General features: G+C 50.6%; 8 protein-coding genes across 8 annotated transcripts; 4 read left to right on the top strand and 4 right to left on the bottom strand.

The window, feature by feature from the left end:
* Positions 1 to 15: 15 nt before the first annotated feature.
* Positions 16 to 2584, bottom strand: BDZ83DRAFT_642288 (fungal-specific transcription factor domain-containing protein). Its single transcript, XM_060509602.1, has 4 exons — positions 2389 to 2584; positions 2236 to 2327; positions 1544 to 2159; positions 16 to 1480 (listed from the first exon to the last, which is right to left on the bottom strand). The coding sequence occupies exons 1-4, from the start codon at positions 2506 to 2508 to the stop codon at positions 236 to 238; spliced, it is 2073 nt and encodes a 690-aa protein (XP_060358246.1). The 5' UTR covers positions 2509 to 2584; the 3' UTR covers positions 16 to 235.
* A 494-nt stretch (positions 2585 to 3078) lies between these two features.
* BDZ83DRAFT_712397 (putative chitin deacetylase) lies at positions 3079 to 4318 on the bottom strand (the record flags this gene model as incomplete). Its single annotated transcript, XM_060511611.1, has 3 exons — positions 4136 to 4318; positions 4005 to 4080; positions 3079 to 3949 (listed from the first exon to the last, which is right to left on the bottom strand). The coding sequence occupies exons 1-3, from the start codon at positions 4179 to 4181 to the stop codon at positions 3079 to 3081; spliced, it is 993 nt and encodes a 330-aa protein (XP_060358245.1). The 5' UTR covers positions 4182 to 4318.
* Positions 4319 to 4786: 468 nt separating this feature from the next.
* BDZ83DRAFT_768159 (amidase) lies at positions 4787 to 6614 on the top strand (the record flags this gene model as incomplete). Its single annotated transcript, XM_060515305.1, has 3 exons — positions 4787 to 4955; positions 5013 to 5236; positions 5304 to 6614. 3 exons carry the CDS (start codon positions 4787 to 4789, stop codon positions 6513 to 6515), a joined length of 1605 nt encoding a protein of 534 aa, XP_060358244.1. The 3' UTR covers positions 6516 to 6614.
* A 907-nt stretch (positions 6615 to 7521) lies between these two features.
* Positions 7522 to 9859, top strand: BDZ83DRAFT_642274 (major facilitator superfamily transporter). Its single transcript, XM_060509601.1, has 5 exons — positions 7522 to 8106; positions 8218 to 8420; positions 8496 to 8754; positions 8910 to 9336; positions 9399 to 9859. Exons 1-5 carry the CDS (start codon positions 7714 to 7716, stop codon positions 9593 to 9595), a joined length of 1479 nt encoding a protein of 492 aa, XP_060358243.1. The 5' UTR covers positions 7522 to 7713; the 3' UTR covers positions 9596 to 9859.
* Positions 9860 to 10409: 550 nt separating this feature from the next.
* BDZ83DRAFT_592757 (acetyltransferase) lies at positions 10410 to 10967 on the top strand (the record flags this gene model as incomplete). Its single annotated transcript, XM_060506563.1, has 1 exon — positions 10410 to 10967. One exon carries the CDS (start codon positions 10410 to 10412, stop codon positions 10965 to 10967), a length of 558 nt encoding a protein of 185 aa, XP_060358242.1.
* Positions 10968 to 11222: 255 nt separating this feature from the next.
* On the bottom strand, positions 11223 to 12791 carry BDZ83DRAFT_592755 (CCCH zinc finger DNA binding protein; the record flags this gene model as incomplete). The annotated part of the gene is made up of 5 exons (XM_060506561.1): positions 11223 to 11968; positions 12019 to 12316; positions 12394 to 12441; positions 12492 to 12635; positions 12699 to 12791. 5 exons carry the CDS (start codon positions 12789 to 12791, stop codon positions 11223 to 11225), a joined length of 1329 nt encoding a protein of 442 aa, XP_060358241.1.
* Positions 12792 to 13606: 815 nt separating this feature from the next.
* BDZ83DRAFT_592752 (uncharacterized protein) lies at positions 13607 to 15709 on the bottom strand (the record flags this gene model as incomplete). The annotated part of the gene is made up of 1 exon (XM_060506560.1): positions 13607 to 15709. One exon carries the CDS (start codon positions 15707 to 15709, stop codon positions 13607 to 13609), a length of 2103 nt encoding a protein of 700 aa, XP_060358240.1.
* A 2435-nt stretch (positions 15710 to 18144) lies between these two features.
* BDZ83DRAFT_642265 (transferase) lies at positions 18145 to 19425 on the top strand (the record flags this gene model as incomplete). Its single annotated transcript, XM_060509600.1, has 1 exon — positions 18145 to 19425. A coding segment is annotated over one exon (1281 nt), but the record flags the coding sequence as incomplete, so codon positions are not given.

Below are 19425 nucleotides of genomic sequence, written 5' to 3'. Positions count from 1 at the left end.
CTTTTTTTCACATTGTCCCGAGACTAAGTTTTGACTGGAAATGTAGAGAATCTTCAATTACTTGACTCACAAAATCAATCAGTATTTCCACATTTGCAGCAAATGATCAAAATGCTACAACGGCCCCTTCCGAGCAACGGCAGTTTCTGCCAAAGAACGAGCAGTTAAGGACAATGCCTTCATTGAACACCATACCATGACGTACCAATTGTGTAATCAATGTGAAATGGCCGCATTATTCGTTCCAGGTGCCTGAAAGGCTTTGCAACAGCTCGAAATTCGGCATCCATACAGGGCTTCCTCCTTCAGTATCCTGATCAATCCAATTCGCAAGCTCTGCGACCATCGGCCAAGCGCCCTCGAACTCTCCCACCGCTATCCCACCATCTTCAGACATCAAGAACTGATTGGAACTGCTGTCAATCGGGCGTGTCGTGGTTTCGTTCCCACTAAGGTCAGGATTCTGCATTCCACAACACTCAGTAGCACCCGATGCTTTCCCGGCTCTCATTTGGGCCGAGGCCATCTCAGCAAGACCAGCCTCGTTATCCTGAAGCTTTTCCATAGCTGCATTCACAAGTACCTCGAAAGCGTCTCGGTACTTACGTACCCAGGGGGCCCTCTCGCTCATGACGAAGAGCACCAGGGAGCAAGCTCTAATATCGTTTGACAAAGCCACTGACCAAAGAGCATTGCCTTGGGTCCAGAGTCCATACACAAGAGTGACTCCTGCAACAAACACTGTTTGGACTGCGATGAAGCTGTGGCCGTAGTCCAGCGTCTGATGTAATCTCTTATGTGCTTGGCATATATCACCCGCGGCTCGCATACACAGCCCGTAGAACGGGTCTGTTGCTGGTAATATCGGCAGGAATGGCTGGATCAGAAGACGGAGAGCACGATTGTAGAGCAGGAGCGCGTAATTCAGATCTGAGTGGCCTGCCGGAATCCAGTCCGCCAGAGAGTCCCGCCAGAATTTGAGTTCCTGATGCAGCCGGTCTAGTTTGGGCCGGAGTGCGTCCAAAGTCTTGTCCGTGCGATAGACCGAGTGATGAATCTTGGACTCGATCCTGCGAAGCTTGAAAAGAACAAGTGCCAGCGTAATGTCGTTTCCGACGATAACCGAAGCAGATGGGCTTCCATTTATTATGGTATTAGGAAGCTCAACGTCGATCTGGTTGTCTGCGATGCTTAGAGGCCGGCCGAGTGAAACTGCTATGGTTCTTTCGAGAGAATAGACAGACCAAAAAAGCCTGCGTCTTCTCTGAACAATAGGGCCATCAAGATTTTGTTCGTGTGCCGCGCGATGTAAGCCTAGATCGATTGATGTTCTCATTGCTAGGCCAATCATGTACCACAGCCCATGGCTAGATGTTGACCGAAGGTGAAACATCACTAGCAACGTCATTGCCTCAATATTTTGGACTGTTCTTGATTCCCTGGCTGCTGAGATGTGTTGCAAAGCAGTGATATAAAGAGCCTTGATGAATTTTGTCAATAATTTCGATGATACATGTGGTTGATAATGTTGTCGAAGGCATACCTCTGGAGAGAACACTGGCCCCCTTTGAGTCAGTTGCACTAAAGTTGCCCCCATAGCGTATACAAGATACAGCTTGAAGATACCGAAGCGTTCAATCCTTGTAAGAGTTTGCGTTGGCTTGGCAGCCAGGGTAAGTCTCTCGCTATGCAACTTCCACAACTCTTCGGGCTCAAGGAAGGGATACTTGGAGTGCAGCTGAGATGTGTACGCCTTGAGCATCTGAGACCCCTGTTCATCACTCGGAGGCTCCTTGACACTATGAGCCAGGAGATCTTCCACTGTGATGCATCTCGGACTAGGATTGATGCAATTAGCCTGATTGCCCGCAGTTCCATCCTGGATGTCTGGCAACATCTTATTCCAGACAGTCGCTTGAACCATCTCGCCAAGGTTCAGAGCTAGGGAGAGTCCCGATGATGGTCCAACGTAGGCTGGAGCCTCAAAGTTTCCTAGCGAGACGTGTGCTACTACGTCACTAAGGGCATTTTTGTCTCTACCCGATGGAACCGAGTAGTTGCTTGCGGTTTCCCTCGGAGTTTCGGTTGCTTCTGGAGTAGGGATTTGAGCTAGCTTGTTCTCCAAGAAAGCTACTCGCTCTTCCAAAGCCCGTGTGTACCTGCACCAGAGCTCAGTCCACACACATTGAATTGAAATTTGTCAACTGGATGGGCATTGAACGACCAACTACTTACGCAATCGATGAAGCCTCGTCGGCGACATCTGCCTTATCACACTGTGCTCCTGATTTACGACAATTGGAGCAAATAGGATACTGGTCGTCACACTGAAGCTGGAATTAGAGGAAAACGTTCGACGTGCAATCATAATTGGCTCTGGGTAAGTACCTTTTGCTTACGACTTTTGCATCTCGTACACGCAGTCCTGCCCCTCTTCCGGGGGTTCACAGCTACGGTCCCGGGCGTCGCCAGGGGCGGTGATACCGAGTACTGAGTTTCGGACGTCATGCCCGCACTTTGATGCCAAGATTTGTTGTGCTGGAGACCCCGAAAACTTCGTTCGGATGATAGGGGCGGAGATCCGATTTACATACTTGTCGGATCCTCCTCCAATTTGCCGATGTCGCCTGTTGGGCGGGACTAATCCGTGCAGGGCTAGGGTGTCTTCGGATAACGTCCGACTCTCTAACCAGCCACTTCCGATCGGATGCTCCGACAATGCTGGTGTCAATTAGCCGTTTTCAGCATTCGACTGCCTCAGCAAGGAGCTCTCTAGCTGGATGAAGTCTCGGGATCTCAACATCAAGCCTTGGTTAGTCGGCAAGCAATACCGCGATGATTGATGTCGTTTCGCCATGTTCTTCAGGCTGTCTTCGGCGTCGCGATAACTCTCAAATCATTGACTCATTCCTCTTTTGGACAACCATTTCGAAACGACAGTTTTCGGTCTCGATAAGCCGAAAATGGCTCTTTATCTTGAGTTGGATAGTACTATTATGATGTGATCATCAACAGATTCTTCGGATGTCTCCAAAAATTGACTTTCAAACTACCTGAGGCTAACGCAATACACTTGTTTCATTTACCCTTCATCCACTCCCTGTTTGGCTTGTATGGAAACTCTGCTCTCATGTGTTTAGCAATGTCTCGTCTCGTTGTAACCCAAACTCCTTCCTTCTCCGCAACGTACTTCATGAACTTCCTCAAAGCCTCCGATCTACCTGGCTTGCCAATGATGCGTGTGTGCAATGGAATGTTCATGAGCTTGCCGCCCTCCCTGTACAAGCAGTCAAAGGTGTTCTTCAAATACTGCTCATACGTCTCCGCAACAGAGCTGCCAAAGCCGGGCGACATGTGGAACTTTCCGTCGTTACAATCGTAGTTGTAAGGGATGAGAAGCATGCCTTCTCGTTTTTCCTCTGGCAACTTCTCTTCCCATGGCAAGTCAAGCCAGTAAGGAACATCGTCGTTGTAGCATTCAGAGGACCAGAGAAACTCCCCGCCTAGGCTCTTCCATACTTCCGGGAACAACGAGGGGGTATTGGGCGTACCACGGCCAAAGTAAGCGCCGACGGGCATCTCACCTGATATTTCCTTCAGCATCAAAATGTTCTGCTTGATGTACTCCTTGTCTTCCTCAAGCGAGTAGTTCCAGATGTCCAGCCATCTGAGTCCGTGACAAGCGATTTCGTGGCCGTCTCGGACCAGCGCCTTTGCAAAGGTGGGGTTGCGCTTGAGCGCGTACGCAACAGCGTAAGTAGTGAAGCTCCAGCCAAACTCTTTGAAGAGACGAATGAGACGCCAAGAGGCCGAGCGACTACCATACTCAAAATCTTGCTCAGCATTCAGATACCTGGCGCCTTCTTTATAGCCACCAGATGCGCCTTTTTCCCATAAATAAGGTTCCGAGAAAGGATCTCCATCCAATGTGCTTCGCTCTCCGCCTTCCCTACACTTAGGTTTAGTAACGACGAAAGCCCGAGTGTTCGTGAAAATCAACATACTCATAGTTGAGGACGAAAGAAACGGCGATACGAGCACCGTTTGGCCATTTTGGATCGAAGCCGTCCTCGCCGAAACCTAAGTGTTATTGTATTAGTAATTGTGAGTATGCTGAGAGTAACAACAGACTCGCCCTCAAAGTCCCGAGGTATCTGCAAGCTTTCTTCAACATGTACCATTTTGGTGAGAGCAGAGACTAATTGTGTGGTTGATGATGGAATCCAGTGACCAGAAAAAATGCGAAACAGTCGCGTTTACTGGCTATTTGAGCTAGCGCATGAGATATTCAAAGAACCGTAAATGCGTAAATACGCACTAATGATATACACATAGCTCAAGGTAAGGCTCTTGGATGTAGATTGGTTCGCCGAGGCCAATCAAGCGTTATCGCGATATGCTTGATACCAAGCGGGGTATTCCGGAGATCCTAGATGAGATAAGGCGATGGCGGGGAATAACTAAGCACCTAAGGTGCCTTTTACTACCGGTCCGGTCCATTCCCTCCGATCGCTCGAAAACTTATATGGAATTTCGGACGCCCGAAGACGCTAAGATAAGTCATTTCTAAGCAGGCCGATCGAGATAGGCAGGTTGGCCAACGGTCCCGACGTTGACTTACTTATCTTGGTACGGTTCACGCGACCTAAGCCACACATAAGAAATTACATTTGACGCCTTTTGAGATGCCCAGTCAGCAACGGACCACAGCCTATGTGTAAAAGCCATTTCCCAGCTTGATCTGGAACCTCATCAATCTTATTCACCTTTCAGCCATACTGACAGCATGTCCGTCTTCTCACTGGAAATAGAAAAGGCAAATCCAGTGACAGCAGAAGTACTGGATGACAGCTTACGAGCACTGGGCGTTACTATCAGGCCGGACGAAAAAGATGAATACCAAAGGCTTTTAGCCGTGTTTCATGAGTCTGTAGTGGGTCTTATGTCACTCCCTGGTAGGTTCCATGTCCAAATCTTGGTTGGAGGCATATTAATAGCAATCTGCATCGCAGATTATGTGCCTCCAGTAGACGAGGAAAGATTTCCAAGAGAGGACATTCGATTTCCAGATGTCTCGGAGAATCCTTTGGGTGCTTGGGCTTGGAGATGCCGAGTAGAGGACAAGACCAAAGCTGGAGGATTGCTGGCAGGCAGAACAATAGCCATCAAAGACAACATCGCAGTCAAGGGCGTTCCGATGCTTCTTGGAACCGACTTTGTCGAAGACTATGTTCCAGTAAGCAAATCAACATGGCTCAACAGTGTTCTGGTCACATCAGTCATACACGTATTAACCTAACTAGAACACCGACGCAACGTGTGTCACAAGGCTGCTAAAATCCGGTGCAATAATTTCTGGAAAGTCCGTATGCGAGAACATGTGTCATTCCGCTACAAGCAGCTCTTCTTCGACTGGGCATGTACATAACCCCTATGCCAAAGGCTACAGCAGCGGGGGCAGCTCAAGTGGCTCAGGGGCCCTCGTCGCCAACGGAGATGTGGATATGGCTCTTGGCGCTGACCAAGGCGGTTCGATCCGCGTCCCTGCCGGATGGTGCGGTCTCTACGGATTGAAGCCAACCTTTGGACTTGTACCCTACACCGCTTGCGGCTCGAATGAGCCTACCAATGACCACGTCGGACCCATGACACGAACACTTCTCGACAACGCGTTGATGCTTCAGGTCATTGCGGGCAACGACAACATCGATGACAGATCATTCGCGGCGCCGAGCGCAGGCAACGTTCCCAAGTACTACGATAACTTGACGATGCTCACAAACCCGAAAGATCTGTCAGGGGTGAAAATCGGCATTTTGGTAGAAGGCATGAGCCAGCCGTCCGTGGAACCGCGCGTCAAGGCTTGTGTCGAGGCTGCTATTCAGGGTTTCCGGAATCTCGGGGCGACCGTAGAAGAAGTTTCCGTTCCATTTCACTCCAAGGGAGCAGCCGTTTGGACTGCAATCAGCAAGAGCGGAGGGTACCTGGCCAAGAGAAACCTCGCATTCGGCAGGAGGGGCCACATCATGACCGACTTGACAGACAAGTTTCAGAATCTTACCCAGGAACAGTGGGACAACGCGTACGTTTCGTCAAAGAACATCTATCTCAACGGTGTCTACGCGCAAGCAGCGTTCCCAGGGTTGCTCGGCAAGGCCACGAATCTCAGCAGAAAGCTGCGAGACGACTATGACAATGCTCTGCGAGAGTTTGATATTTTGGTAACGCCGAACTTACCCTACGTTGCCAATTCTCATACTCCCTATGACGCGTCCCCGCTCGAGAAAATTGGAAAGCAAGTCGGGCTGACTGCTAATACCGCCCCATTCAATCAATCAGGCCATCCGGTTCTGGCTATGCCGATTGGTATGCTGCCGATTGAGGAAGGTCCTCTGAAAGATTCGGGAACAAAACTGCCGGTGAGCATGCAGGTTATTGGCAAGTGGTGGCATGAAGAGGACGTGTATCGAGTCGCATACGCCTGGAGCTTGGAGTACGATTGGAAGACGAGATGAAGGCACTCGACAATCGAAATGTGGCCGTAGACTTTAGGCGAGAATTTATGCTACCAGGGAGAATTCTAGTCATCAGAGGCCTTAAAGCCAATGCAGTAAGACTTTTTTTCCATGATGATCTACAAGTTTGCAAGAATAGGAGATTGAATAAATCTAAAGTTCTTTTCACTTGAATTCTTTGCCGAGGATTGAATGATTAAAATCAAGGTCCGTGAAAGCAGTCAAGTTGCTTGACTCAGATCAAGTGTTATTAGGTCGGGTCTCATTGCTCCGAGAATCGGAGCTACTGTCGTACTACGCCTCTAGCGGGCGCAAACACGATGTAGCGGTAATTTGATGAGATCCCTTACAGCAAATGAATGAGTTTGTCGCTATTCATTTCAGGGATTGGCGGTGTATCATGCTCCTGCACCATTACGTTGTGCGACGTTCCGGCTGTAGACGGACCCGTGTCCGGCCCTCGAACGGCTCTCGGAGGCCTCAAAGCCGGCCGACCTCGGGGACTGCGATTTCGGCCTTCTTGCCCTGCGCCGGTTCAGCGGCGCCGACAAGAGCGGCCAGATATGCCAGGCGAACCCCCACGCTCCGGCCCCGGCTCCTTTCCGTATTTTCCAAGGTGGCCCAGACTGTTCCGACCTGGAGAATGATGTTAGATAAGACACATGCAGCCTCAGTGGAGCTCCAAGTCGTTGCCCTTGTCCAATATCGAAACCTGATTCCAACCTGAAGTGGAGGTGACAGACGTAAAAGGTTGCAGATATTCCCCGCTGCGGAGACGCTCCGCTAGCATACAGGTTCAAAGACTGGGGGCCCAATGAAACATTTTTTGCTGGTTTTAGGGGCATTTTTCTCACAAAGACCATGGATGATGTCCTTGAAGGCGTTTCGGAGGCGATAGTCCCAGTGCCCGACTTCGGAATCATTATCCCGAGGTGGCCAAGTATGCAGCCGAGAATTTTCTGACATTTTTTCTGGTACGGTTTTGATGCTTTATATACGGCGCTTCGCCCCCCTCAGAAAATCGGAACAATTCAGGACTGGTTATTTTTGTTTTTGGTGGACACTTTTCCTTGGCAACCCCTGTCGCTTTCTCTTGTCAACCTCTGCTCTCATCAGCTGCCTAGTTGAAGTTCAAGTTGTCAATACAGCTTCTCCGCTACTGTTGCTTGCATTCCATGTTCGAATCATCACCGTCATCATGTCCATTATGTCTGAACACACATTGTCAGAGGTTCCCACAAGGAAGGACGAGCTTCCTCCCGACCTGCTGGCGTTAAGGACCTCCAACGCCGAGAAGGGTGTGAACATCATTGCTCAAACGCCCAGCCGACCATACTCGTACCGTGAAGATGAGACAGTTTACGATCGCTTTACACCCGGTCGCAAGCGACTCATCACAGCTATCGTGTCCTTCGGTGGTTTGGGCATCAACCTGGCTTCACTGCTCGTGCTCTCAGCGCTGCCGGAGGTAGCAGCGGCTTTCAACACGACTGGAACTGTCATCAACTTTACCAATGCTCTTTTCCTATTAATGATGGGCATCGGTGTTCTCTTCTGGGGCCCATTAAGTCAGGTCTACGGCAGAAAATGGGTAAGCAAAACCACCTTTGTACATTCCACCATCATGTATCATAGTTGCAGCCAGCTCTTAATCGGCCAATTTGGCATATATCTCGCCCTACACTTGAACTAAATGTCCTAGATCTTCGTTATATCGACAGTGTTGTTCTGCGCGTTTTCACTGGCTACAGCGGTTTCCCCCAATCTGCCAGCTTTCTTTATTTTCCGGTCAATCACTGCATTTGCCGGAACCTCTTTCCTCATCGTTGGGTCTGCCTGTCTCAGTGACATTTATCGCCCGACTGAACGTGGCACGGCATTGGGTTGGTTTCTTGGAGGCACCCTGTGAGTCCAAGTCTCTTCCCACTCTGTTATCTGGTCGACCGAATATTCATGGCTGATACATGGACTGTTCATAAGCATTGGGCCTGCCCTTGGTCCTTTCATCGGAGGTGTCATTGTTACGTACTCAACCTGGAAATCTCTTTTCTGGTTCCAGGGTGCTCTCGGTGGCGCTGCTATGGTCCTGGCAGTCGCCTTCCTCCCAGAAACAAGTCACGGAAAGTGGTCTGAAGAATTGGAGGGTATGACGACCAGAGAGAAGATGGGCCAGATCTGGGAGTGGGCGAATCCGTTCCGAGTCATCAGTTTATTTCGATACCCCAAGATCCTCATTGTGGTGAGTCTTCCTCGCCCTTTCGTCATCAACGAGCCTTGGAGGTGTTCACTAGACCGATTACGGTAAACCAACGACCGTCCTAGTGGACATGGAGCTACAGTCTACGGCGGTAAGGCCCTTCACCAATGTGTATCATCAGCTGACTATGCACCCAGGGTGTTGCGGCATCGTCTGTCCTGTGGAATATGCAGGTTCTCTTGACACCAGTTCGCTACGTTATCAACCCGAGATTTCACCTTACCTCCCCTCTACAGTCAGGATTCTTCTTCTTGGCACCTGGAGCAGGATATCTCGTCGGTACCTGTTTTGGCGGCCGATATGCCGACTACACCGTGAAGAAGTGGATCGCTAAGAGAGGACGGCGTATTCCGGAAGACCGTCTGCGAAGTGCTTTCATCGCGCTCGGGGTTGTCATCCCGGCGACCACCATCATCTACGGATGGGCAATTGACAGGGCTAAGGGCGGAATCCCACTCCCAGTTATCTGCATGTTCTTGCAAGGCGTTGCGCAGATGGTCTGCTTCCCGTGTCTTAACAGTTACTGTTTAGATGTTTTCAGAGAGAGGGCAGCTGAAGTTATGGGTAAGCATGCTGAACTTTCCCCCCTCGGCCAAGTGACAGACAAGCTGACGGTATTTTACTAGCTGGTAACTACTTCATCAGGTACACTTTTGCTGCCATCGGTACGGCTGTGGTACTTCCAGGTATCCAGGGCATTGGCGTGGGTTGGTTCTCCACAGTGAGTGCTCTCTTCGTTGCGATTTCAAGTGCTGCTGTGTGTGGTATTGTCATCTTTGGCACGAGACAGAAGAACACGGAGGAAAAGTCGGAACGCGCCTAAGCAAATGGGATTGCTGGAATTTCAATGGGTAACATCAATCAAGCTAAGTCTTCAGTTTCTGTTTTCTCGTTCATCTAGCAAAATTTCCCGTAGTTTATACCTTAGACTTCAATTTCATCGATATTGCTTCATCACTGAATGTTTGAACTCGGACCTGACTCACCTGAGAATGTAGACTGAGTCATGATAAAGGGGGGTCAATCGACGTGCAGAGTAATATTTAGCGCCTGAAATTTCTGCGCTGAAGCATCAAGTAAATCAAAGACTCGGGAGAACGTCCACCTGGATACGTCACTTTCGAGTATTGTCCAGAACATCTGGTTCTGTTGATGCGATGGAGACAAATCGAGTGCAGATTTCGGTCATGACCGGTGTCGTGCCAAGGGCGCAGGCTAGATGGAGACTCCTGAGCAAATGCAACCAATCATTTTGCTTCTTGACCTGTGGCTTTGACAACAAGGCGCCCTAACAAAGGCGAGACTTTCCTCTAGTAGCCGCACGGAGACAACAGCCGACGCGGCTCGACGCGCCCTGTCAGTGGGACTTTAGCGTTTTACCGACGTGTCTTCCGGAAGCATCGATTTTGGGAAAGTCTTCTGGCTAGGGTCAAATGAAGATGACAGCAAGTCTGCGACATCTTGGAACCGTACAAAAGGGCGTTGGAACCAGATTACCGGGCTTGAGAAGTAATCCGACCCATCCGATCAGATCTGCCATCGGTGTGGGCCATCAATTGCACCAGAAAAGCACGCCACGTAACGCCACACATATCCCGATTCACTACTATTTGTGCTCAACCTTGACTACATCGACCATGGCAAAGTCCTTCAATGTCCAGGAAGGTGTTCGCATGACGGCCACACTAAGGCCAGCAACTCTTGACGACGCCACAGCAATTTCAGAACTCGCCACCCATGTCTTCACGGTCACATTCGGCCATTCAGTCGAGCCGCATGAGCTCCAAGCGTTCCTAGAGGAGTCGTACAGCCTCGAAGCCATCACAAAAGATCTCGACGACTCAAACAAAGACACAATACTCGCAGTTGATCCTACTGGAGACATTCTGGGCTTCGCCATGCTCACCCGGGGCTCGTCAGAGCCATGTATCTCACATCTCGACGGTACTGTTGAGCTACAGAGAATTTACATGTATCCGAAGGCGCAAGGCACAGGCGCTGCGAAGCTTTTGGCAGACAAGTTAGAAGATATGGCTAGGGAACAAGGGTTCAAGCATATTTGGTTGGGCGTCTGGGAAGAAAATGTTCGGGCGCAAAAGGCGTACGGGAAATGGGGGTATCAGGAGTGTGGGACCCATGACTTTGCCATTGGGTCAGTAATCCAAACTGATAACATTATGGCAAAGAAGCTTTGATCCGCCCTCCAACGGATCTCTTTGAGGTTTGGAGTATATGTATCTCACGTTGGATTTGATTGCATAGAGCGCATCTCAGATATTACACCCTTAGACATTTTGATAGACTCTGAGATTCATTCAGAAGCACTCATAACTTGATTTCCATGTCCTAGTAACTTGCTCATTGATGAAACCCGTCCAGATTTGTGACGCACTTAACGCAGAGCAAGCAGACATTTACGGAGGCGCCAATACTACGTTCGCTCCCAAGCCTCATCGAGTAGGTCTTTTGTCAATGTTATGCAACTCTAGCGGGAATCTCAAACGACAGCTCGCCCCATTGCAACTCTCGCGAGGGCACTGATGGCCAAATACGCAATTTGGATCGGTGCAGCTGAGACCTGTATGGCAGTGAGACTGACGAGCGACGGCCCAAAGAATCTGTAACTCTTTCGGGCTCAACCTGCCTCGGTGCTCGTGCGAACACTTCCCGTAAGAATCCCTGTAGGGACATCTACCCAAAAGGTGAAAGCTGTTGCACAACTTCCGGTTCTTCATCAGGATGAATGCTTGGTGGGTGAAATCGAGTGGTAGATCAACTCGTTGCCCGGCCTTGTTCCGAAGCACCTGTCCTAAAGGGGGCAAAGTCGTCCTGGGGTCAACCGTAACTTGCTGACGTACTGACAGGTCTCCAGCAAAAATCGATGGAGCTCCTGCAGCTGCTGACGCGTAGTTGGGCGAAGGCGTCGAAGGTGGTGTGATGTTGTATGAAACCTTGCGCTTGACGTTGTTGACTAGTTTCTGACGCCTGAAAACCCTGTTGAAAGAAGCGACGCGGAAGTGGTCTTTGATGCCGGCTAGCTCCTGCGCAAATGGAGGTCCTTCGAGAAGCACGATCTTCTTGCGGATCTCATCGTTATCGAGGTACGACCCTAATAGGCGAGCGTAACCGTTGTCTGCCGAGACACCAAACAAAACATGTCGACAGTGAACATCCGACACACTGGACTCAAAATTTGCTGGAAGCTTTTAGTTGTCGCCCCTCGAATGCTTTGGTAAGTTCACTTACCTTTCAACTTTTCATCCGAACACTCCTTGCCATTACCCGCGTCAACAAAGTCGCACATTGCGTTCCACATGTTGAAACCTCGGACGAAATCATCCAAAACGCTCGGATCTGGGATAACGCCCATCTCGGTGTAAGTCTTGGCCAGACCCTTCATATTGGCGTAAACGCGGACGGCAAGTTGCAGGTGATGCGGAAGGCAGGGGTCAATGGCTTTCAGCTCATCAAAAACGGCGAGGCGCAAAAGGCTTGCAGCTTTCTTGCCTCCCTCGAGTCCTTGCTCAATAAGATCACCCAGGAACTGATTATTTGCCAAGTCATCAGAAAACTGAGATATCGGTTGATGGGAAGCAAGAAGGCTGAAAAGTTCTGACTTACTGGCATACAATCGCCGTCAATGAGGATCATTGCAAAACAGTGTTTGTCCTGGCTGGGTCAGCGCTTTTCTGGCTGGTGAAGCAGGGTGTACAACATACTTTCTCGTTTTGCAACCTTCCGATCTGATCTTTGCTCTTGTCATCGGTATCAAACAAAGACCGCACCAGCATCTTCTTTTCCTTGAGCTCCATCTTAACCTCGGAGAGCTTGTCGGAAAGCTCTGCAATGTGGGAGAACAAATCCTAATTGAGCCGATCAGCTACCTGTCAAATCATACATGAACCAGATAACGAGTACGAAAATACCTCGATGAGGGAAGCCTTGTGGTCATCCTGACTTTTGCACATTTGCCACCTTTCTTCCAGCGATAACGGTCCTTGGCTGTCTGCGTTGGACATGTTGAACACTCACCGATTTCTGTGAGACGCGATCGGGAGAAACTCGTACGTGACCTAAAATTCAATCAATTGTTCTTAGAGTGCCAACTGCGTCTATTTAAGTAAAGCTGTTCACGCGGTGAAGTCACGCAGCCTTGAGGGCTTCAAGGCGAACGAGTTGGTTGCACTGCATTGCCGTCAGCGAATGAAAGAGGCCGATCCTGTGGCACATGGTTTGGCGCCAGGCCTCCTCCAACAGCACCGCAGCAATTTAAGATATTGGGGCTGGCCGCATAGTGGTTGGCCTGCTGCGGCGAGTGGTTGGCTAGATTTGGCGTGGTGAATCTGCCTTGTGTTGGCGCGGATTTGCACTTTGGGCCTTGAGACAAGCAAACTGGACCGCCAACTGCTTGGTCAAAGCGGAACCTATATGTATCGTTCTTCTCAAGGAAGGCTGTGTACCAGAGGGGGATCAAGACAACACTTACACCGCTCGATATTGACATGTGACCTGTGAGTTACATCAACGATTTTGTCATTGAGAACAACTTCGAAGTTAGAAGAAACAGCAAATATTTGATCAAATTGACTATAAAAGCTCATTCAATTGTTCTTATTGCTAAACTTCATGTAGGGCGACTCCATTGAATTCCAATGCGATGCTAAGCACAGTCCAACTATCCGTACGCCAGCCAAAATTCCCTCCCAGAGTTCCAGATTTTGATCCGCGAGTAAATTCAACCTACTGTTGCCGTATTGTCAGAGAATAGCCACCAGACCGTCAACAACTTTCAGTCCCTTGAGTCTTTCGCAAGCCCGCCGTCCTGATAAGAAAACTACGACTGAACAGCTTGAGGCGTTCTACTGAAGCTGAATGAACGCCAAGAAGACCGCTGAGCTGGCTTGTTATGAGTCGCTAGGCTAGCCAGGAATGCCGGTGAAATCTCAGAGGCGGAAACGGAGATTTCTGCACTCTTCTTCTTCTTCTTCTTGTCTTGCTTTTTCGGTTTTGTTTGTTTTTCAACCTTCGAAATCTCCGTCGGCCTCTGACCACTCAAGCACGCGTCAACCACAGACCTCTCAGGGAGGACTTCAGCCCCAGCCATCTCCCGCGTAGGCCAGGGGAACGTTGCGGCCATCTCCTGGATGGTAACGGCATCCATCTTCTCAAGGATCTCCCGAAGTTGCGGTTCGAGGTTGTTGATCTGCTCAAAAGCCCAGTCGGCCCGCCTCTGAATGCGGACGCCATCGCGACGCATCTGGCCGACGAGCCACTCCATTGCCACGTGCTGTGGGATAAGTCGAGCGTTGCGCATCAACCAGGCCATCATGTCAGGATCGCCGGTCTGCTTGACGATGGGCAAGCTGCGACCGCCGTGCTCCCGCTCTTGGAGCTTTTGCAGAAAGTCGTCGTACATCCCCAGCGAAGAGGTCTGAAGACCAACGAACTGGCGGTGGAAGAGAGCGCGAGCAACTTCATCGGCCCAAGCGATGCCTGCCTTCATGCCGGAGTTCGCGCCTCTACCAGGCCAAAAGTGCACCGTCATTGCCGCGTCTCCAGCCACGGCAACCAGACCATGGGGTCGGCGCAGGGCTGCAGAGTCGCCCTGCGGAACCTGCTCGACGGCTTTGTTGATCCTGCGTACAACAATGGGGATGCGAACAATATTTTTTACCTCGCACTGCTTGAATCCGTAAAGCTCCAGACCATCGAGTATCGCCTTCCACAGCGGGCTGTCAGGTTGCTGAGATGGTGCAAAGACCTGGTTCTCCTCGAAGCCATGAGGCAGACAGTCATCGACCTTCAGGCAACTTGGTCGACCGAATGTGCAAGGATGGCCATCGACCGAGACCATCTGGTGCCACTCAGCCTCGGTCAACTGCATGTTGAGGTATCCAGTGCCATCAAAGTCGCTGGCATTGAGGAGATAGCGAGTTTGACCCATGGTGAGGAAGATGTTGATGGGCTGTGAGAAAGGGAGGCCACGAGGTCGATCAAAAGCGACTCCTAAGGCATAGCTCTTTCCAACCTCTTCTTCTTGTCCCGGGAAGTAAGCACTGCGGAGCCATGAACCAGCTCCGTCGGCACCAAGCATTAGGTGAAAGTCGCCGTACTCCGAGAGATTGTCCTGTCTGACCTGCGAGGCATGTAGGAAGATGAGGCCACGAAATTGGCTATCTTGTGCTCGTCGCAAGAGACCGTCTTCGAGCTTGCGTATCTGCAGGTTGCTGGACCCGGGCCAAACACGCTCGGAATTCCCACCAAAGACAGCTTGTCTCGTTCTATCGCTCATCAAGTCTGTCACGGTGTCTTGAAGCGTGACTACCTGGTCGCGACGACGGGCCTTCGGTGGGTAGCTGACGAAGGAGCTACCCCGCTGCTGAATCCATCTGCCTTCGTAGAGATGGACCTCAACCCTGGGTCCGGCCTTCTCGGCGAGGGCAATTGCGGAAGCCAGGCCTGTGGGGCCTCCGCCAATGATCATGATTTTGAGAGGGGCTGCTGGGTATTGATAGACAATTGGGTCTTGTGGGAGTTGAGGTAAATTACGGGCGACCGACGGATCAAAAAAGAAATCACGAACAGCATTCGTTTTGGAGGAAGTAAGAGCTTGGCTCTTGATGAGCACGAAGCGCATCCACTGCAAAAGCGAGGTAGTGTTGAAAGTCGAATGACGATTGCCAAAGACATTTATTTGGACTGAAACCGCAAGAGAGGCGACATCTCGATGCTTGGGATTTGCTGCGATGGATCGGAGCTCGCTGTTGGTGGAGGCGTCATCTCCACGGTAGAAGAACAGAAAAGCTTGCGCGCGCTCAAAGTTGGTCTGGCCCGCTGCCTCCCAAGCCATTTCCCAAGAGCGCGGAAACTGAATGTTATCAATCTCAGGTGATTGAATTGGGAAAGAAGAACGGCTGTTGAGCTCAGGGCTGGGCATAGCCGGGGGAGAGCCTGAGCGGCTGCGGATAGAAGTGAGCATAGGCATTTGGAATAACGAGTACAAGAGAATGAGATATTAAAAAGTTGTGCGGAGTATGAGGAGTAGGAAAGAAAATCCAAAGAACAGAAGAGAAGAAGATGTCTGAAATGTGGTGTGTGATGACGAGTATTGAGAACCCATGTTCAATGTCGAGAAGCAACTGGCCTTGATATATACTGACTGAGACAGAATTCTGATGCTTTGAGAATAGACAAATAGTCACGATCTTCAGACAACCTCTAAGCTGCATCGCGCCCGACGTAAGGGCAGTGCCACCTTACCAGCACTGCCCACCAACCTTGCATCATCTCTGTCCCACAACATCAGCCCTATGAAGGGTGCACAACTTAGGCTACCCCACGAGTTTCTTCCGGAGAAAAGATGCGTGCATAGTGTAGGTTGTGGCTGGGCGACAGGTGTCTGCGTCTACTATAGACTGCACTTGATCTCGGTGGGGTGGGGGGGGGGGGCTGGGGAGTGCGAGCACAGCATTCTGGTCCGAGGAGAGCGAGCTGCGACCTGAAGGACCTTAGGTAGCATGGATGGAAGGGCCCCCAGCCTTCCCGCCGCACGTGTGCATCTATCGCACGAGACGTGGCATCCATTTAGAGTGCTGCTGGGTATCGCGATCATGGCTTGGAGTGTGGGGACGACTGAAGCGAGCATTTACGGTTGACTCCAGGCGGCTCGGCCCTAAATAGATGGGCAAAGCAATCTTCCTGATTGGGAAGAACTGCTGCAGGTCAAGGTGGTAATATCATTGAGAACCACTGATATCTGACCACCCTCGGCTATACCATCTCAATGGGTGCTTCATACTAGACTACGGTCTTGAGCTTACTTTCATCACCGTGCCGCCGGCTAGATAGCCGTCAAGTCGGGAGCAGCCACCTTTGATGTATCTAGCGAAGGGTGGTAATAGGATTCTTTGCATAGGTCGATCGATCCGATAGGTCAGGACACCTAGTGAACACGTCACGTATATTTAACCTGGCATGGGGTTGCATCAAAAGACTACGTGTGCCACTTTCACCGCGCACATGTCCTCCCCACGCTCAATCAGTCCTTTCCTTTTCGAGTCGGGCATGAAATATGAGAGCTGATGTCTCGGCAACCTAGATATCCACAAGCTTTGGTCTCTATACCGTACTCAGCCACCACTGATAAGTCCCAGGAACACAGCCCACACGATCTGGCAGTATCCAGCCGCTCGCGCAAATGATATCGTCTGCGGTTGCTGGTCCGCCTTTTTCCCTTAAAGTACGAGGCATTTGACTGGGGTCTTTGGCGCAGCCGCTGGAACACTCTTTGCGGTTGAGTGCGCGTCTAAGTTTCCAATCAGCTTTTGATTATGATAAGATACGTCGTATACGTCGGATAAATCAATAGGCAACACTTCACTCGCGACCTCCGCCAGCTAAGACCGGTGTGAGAAAGCTGACTTCGCAGCACATTGAGCCCGACCATCTGACCATGCCTCGAGCGAAGGATTCCGTGGAAATATCTGTCTTGCTTATGTACAAGTTTGCCTTGGCTATTCTAGTATTTCACATACAAGACTTCTCCATGCTAGCAATTTTTTCTTCAGAAACATTGGTGAACTACCAATCTAGCAAGCTTGCGCATTGTGCTAGTGACATGCGGAACAGCATTTGAAAAATTGAAATAGCTCTCGAGGTTCAGCCGATCCTCAAACACGACTCTCACAGGTTTTCATCAATCATTGAAGCACCCAGCTGATCCTGCTGCAACCCCCATCGAGCACATAGCCACATCACTGTCAAGCTCCTACTCAGCTAGGCCGGCGCAAATTCGATGAACTCGCATCTCTGCCGTGTCATTCCCAAGCTATGGTTGAACCTCGTCTTCATGATTCAGCGAGCATACAGAAACGAGCACACATCTAGCAGTAGCATAGATAACAACAAGTGTTCCCCTCTCATCCAGCTCATCATCAACAAGCTACGTGAGGCACAGCAGCTTGAACGGGTTCTTGTGATCTGACATGCATCAACCAGAAGCTCGCTTAGACGCTAGAACACTTCGTTGGTCATGTCGCAGTGAGACCAACAGGGGTCAGGGCCCTCCCGCGCGCCATATCAGACTCAACGCCCAATCAACAAGTGATGAGCTAGTCGACTTCAGGTATGATGCAGAATGAATCATACCGGACCCAGATCAACTACTCGCCGAACCTCGAACGGGCACCCATGTCGTCTCTCGGCTCTAGCGTCTTGTCTGTGCGCGTTGAAGACTTGGACCTATTAAGCACGCAGCATCTTGCTCGCTCGTAGGCTTGCTTGGCAACTCGAGTAGAGCTCACTTTATGTCACAGTGAGATATTTGCACCATTCGAAGCCTCCCACAGCAATCGCCAACTAAGTGAATAAACAATGTCAGCAACCACAAGCGCTGCACAACACTGCAGCATCGACGCAACTCGGAGAATATTACGCAACTCACCTTCCCCCGGGCCCGTCGTTTCCAAACTCTCAATACTTGATTCGACAGTCGCTCGTTTCACACCTACGGCTGCGATTTGGCTTTACGACAAGCCGAAAACATCACAGTTGTCACATACCGAATTTTTCGAGAACCTCGGCCACGCACTTAGTCAAACATTAAACGATTATCCGCACTTTGCAGGCCAGCTCCAATGGGCTACACCTGAGCAGTTTAAAGACGATGCAGTGCCGCGACACCTTGGCCGGCTAGTAGTTGCGTATGGCTCGACCAGAGATCCCGGGGTTGAGCTTTCCATCGCCACCCATGACTCAAAGCTCAGCGATATAGTCCCCAGCAGGGCTAAGAGAGCGACGAATCTGAAAGAGTGGAACGCCTCGCGCTTCCAGCAAAGCGACTTCTTGCCAAAAACCAAGATTGCGCTCATGTCTCTGGATGCTATCGACGGGCTACCTTCCATGGCTGTTCAGCTGACATCGTTCAAGTGCGGAGGCTTTGGGATCAGCGCCATGATTTCGCATCCGCTCGCAGATGCTATATGTTTGATGAACTTCATGTACTCTTGGGCAACAAGGTCGAAGATTCTACTGGGCCATATTGCCGCAACCAATGATCTCAGCATGTTCAAACCTGTCTTTGATCCGATTCGGCTTGACCAGATTGCGGGGCTCACACCAGGAGGTCTCCCGGACGCAACAATCGTTGCAAAGGCTCGAGCATTGCCGATGCACCGATTCAACTGGTGGGCAGAGGATGCACCAGGATATCCTCGTGGAGTCAGACCAGCTTCACTGGCCACTATGCCACCGCCGGACGAATTGCAAACGACCGAACTCAGCCCGTCAACGTATCCCCCTTGGCCAACTTGGGACATGAGCGCACCGGTCGATCACGTTCAGATACGTTTCACGGCAGCTGAGTTGACGCGGATGAAAGAAGCTGCACAAGCAAGCTTGCCAGACGACATCAAATCACTCCGAGTTTCTAGGCTCGATGCAATCCTGGCTCATATCTGGACTTCAATGAACCGTGCGCGCGGTCATGAAGGAAAACTTGAACAAGCATATCTGAACATCACCTTGGGTCTTCGAAACCGCGTAGATCCACCCCTACCAGAAACCTTTGTTGGATCTCCTCTCCTCTTAGGATACGTTGAGAAACCCACCAACGAAGCGAGCTCAGCCCAGCTTGGGCCCATCGCCGGTGCTATC

Source organism: Colletotrichum acutatum, assembly GCF_030867785.1.
Source record: "Colletotrichum acutatum strain CBS 112980 chromosome Unknown BDZ83scaffold_198, whole genome shotgun sequence".
Classification (NCBI taxonomy): Eukaryota; Fungi; Ascomycota; class Sordariomycetes; order Glomerellales; family Glomerellaceae; genus Colletotrichum; species Colletotrichum acutatum.
Note: the sequence above shows the minus strand (reverse complement) of the source record. Positions and strands in the feature narration are given on the sequence as shown.

Bases quoted from the DNA above. Each gene is read 5' to 3' on its own strand.
- BDZ83DRAFT_642274 (XM_060509601.1), top strand. From the start codon at position 7,714: ATGTCCATTATGTCTGAACACACATTGTCAGAGGTTCCCACAAGGAAG. The intron at 8,421-8,495 runs GTGAGTCCAAGT...ACTGTTCATAAG, and splicing joins TGGTTTCTTGGAGGCACCCT to CATTGGGCCTGCCCTTGGTC. The intron at 8,755-8,909 runs GTGAGTCTTCCT...CTATGCACCCAG, and splicing joins ACCCCAAGATCCTCATTGTG to GGTGTTGCGGCATCGTCTGT.
- BDZ83DRAFT_642288 (XM_060509602.1), bottom strand. From the start codon at position 2,508: ATGACGTCCGAAACTCAGTACTCGGTATCACCGCCCCTGGCGACGCCC. The intron at 2,160-2,235 runs GTAAGTAGTTGG...GCTCTGGTGCAG, and splicing joins GACGAGGCTTCATCGATTGC to GTACACACGGGCTTTGGAAG. The intron at 1,481-1,543 runs GTATGCCTTCGA...AAATTCATCAAG, and splicing joins GGCCAGTGTTCTCTCCAGAG to GCTCTTTATATCACTGCTTT.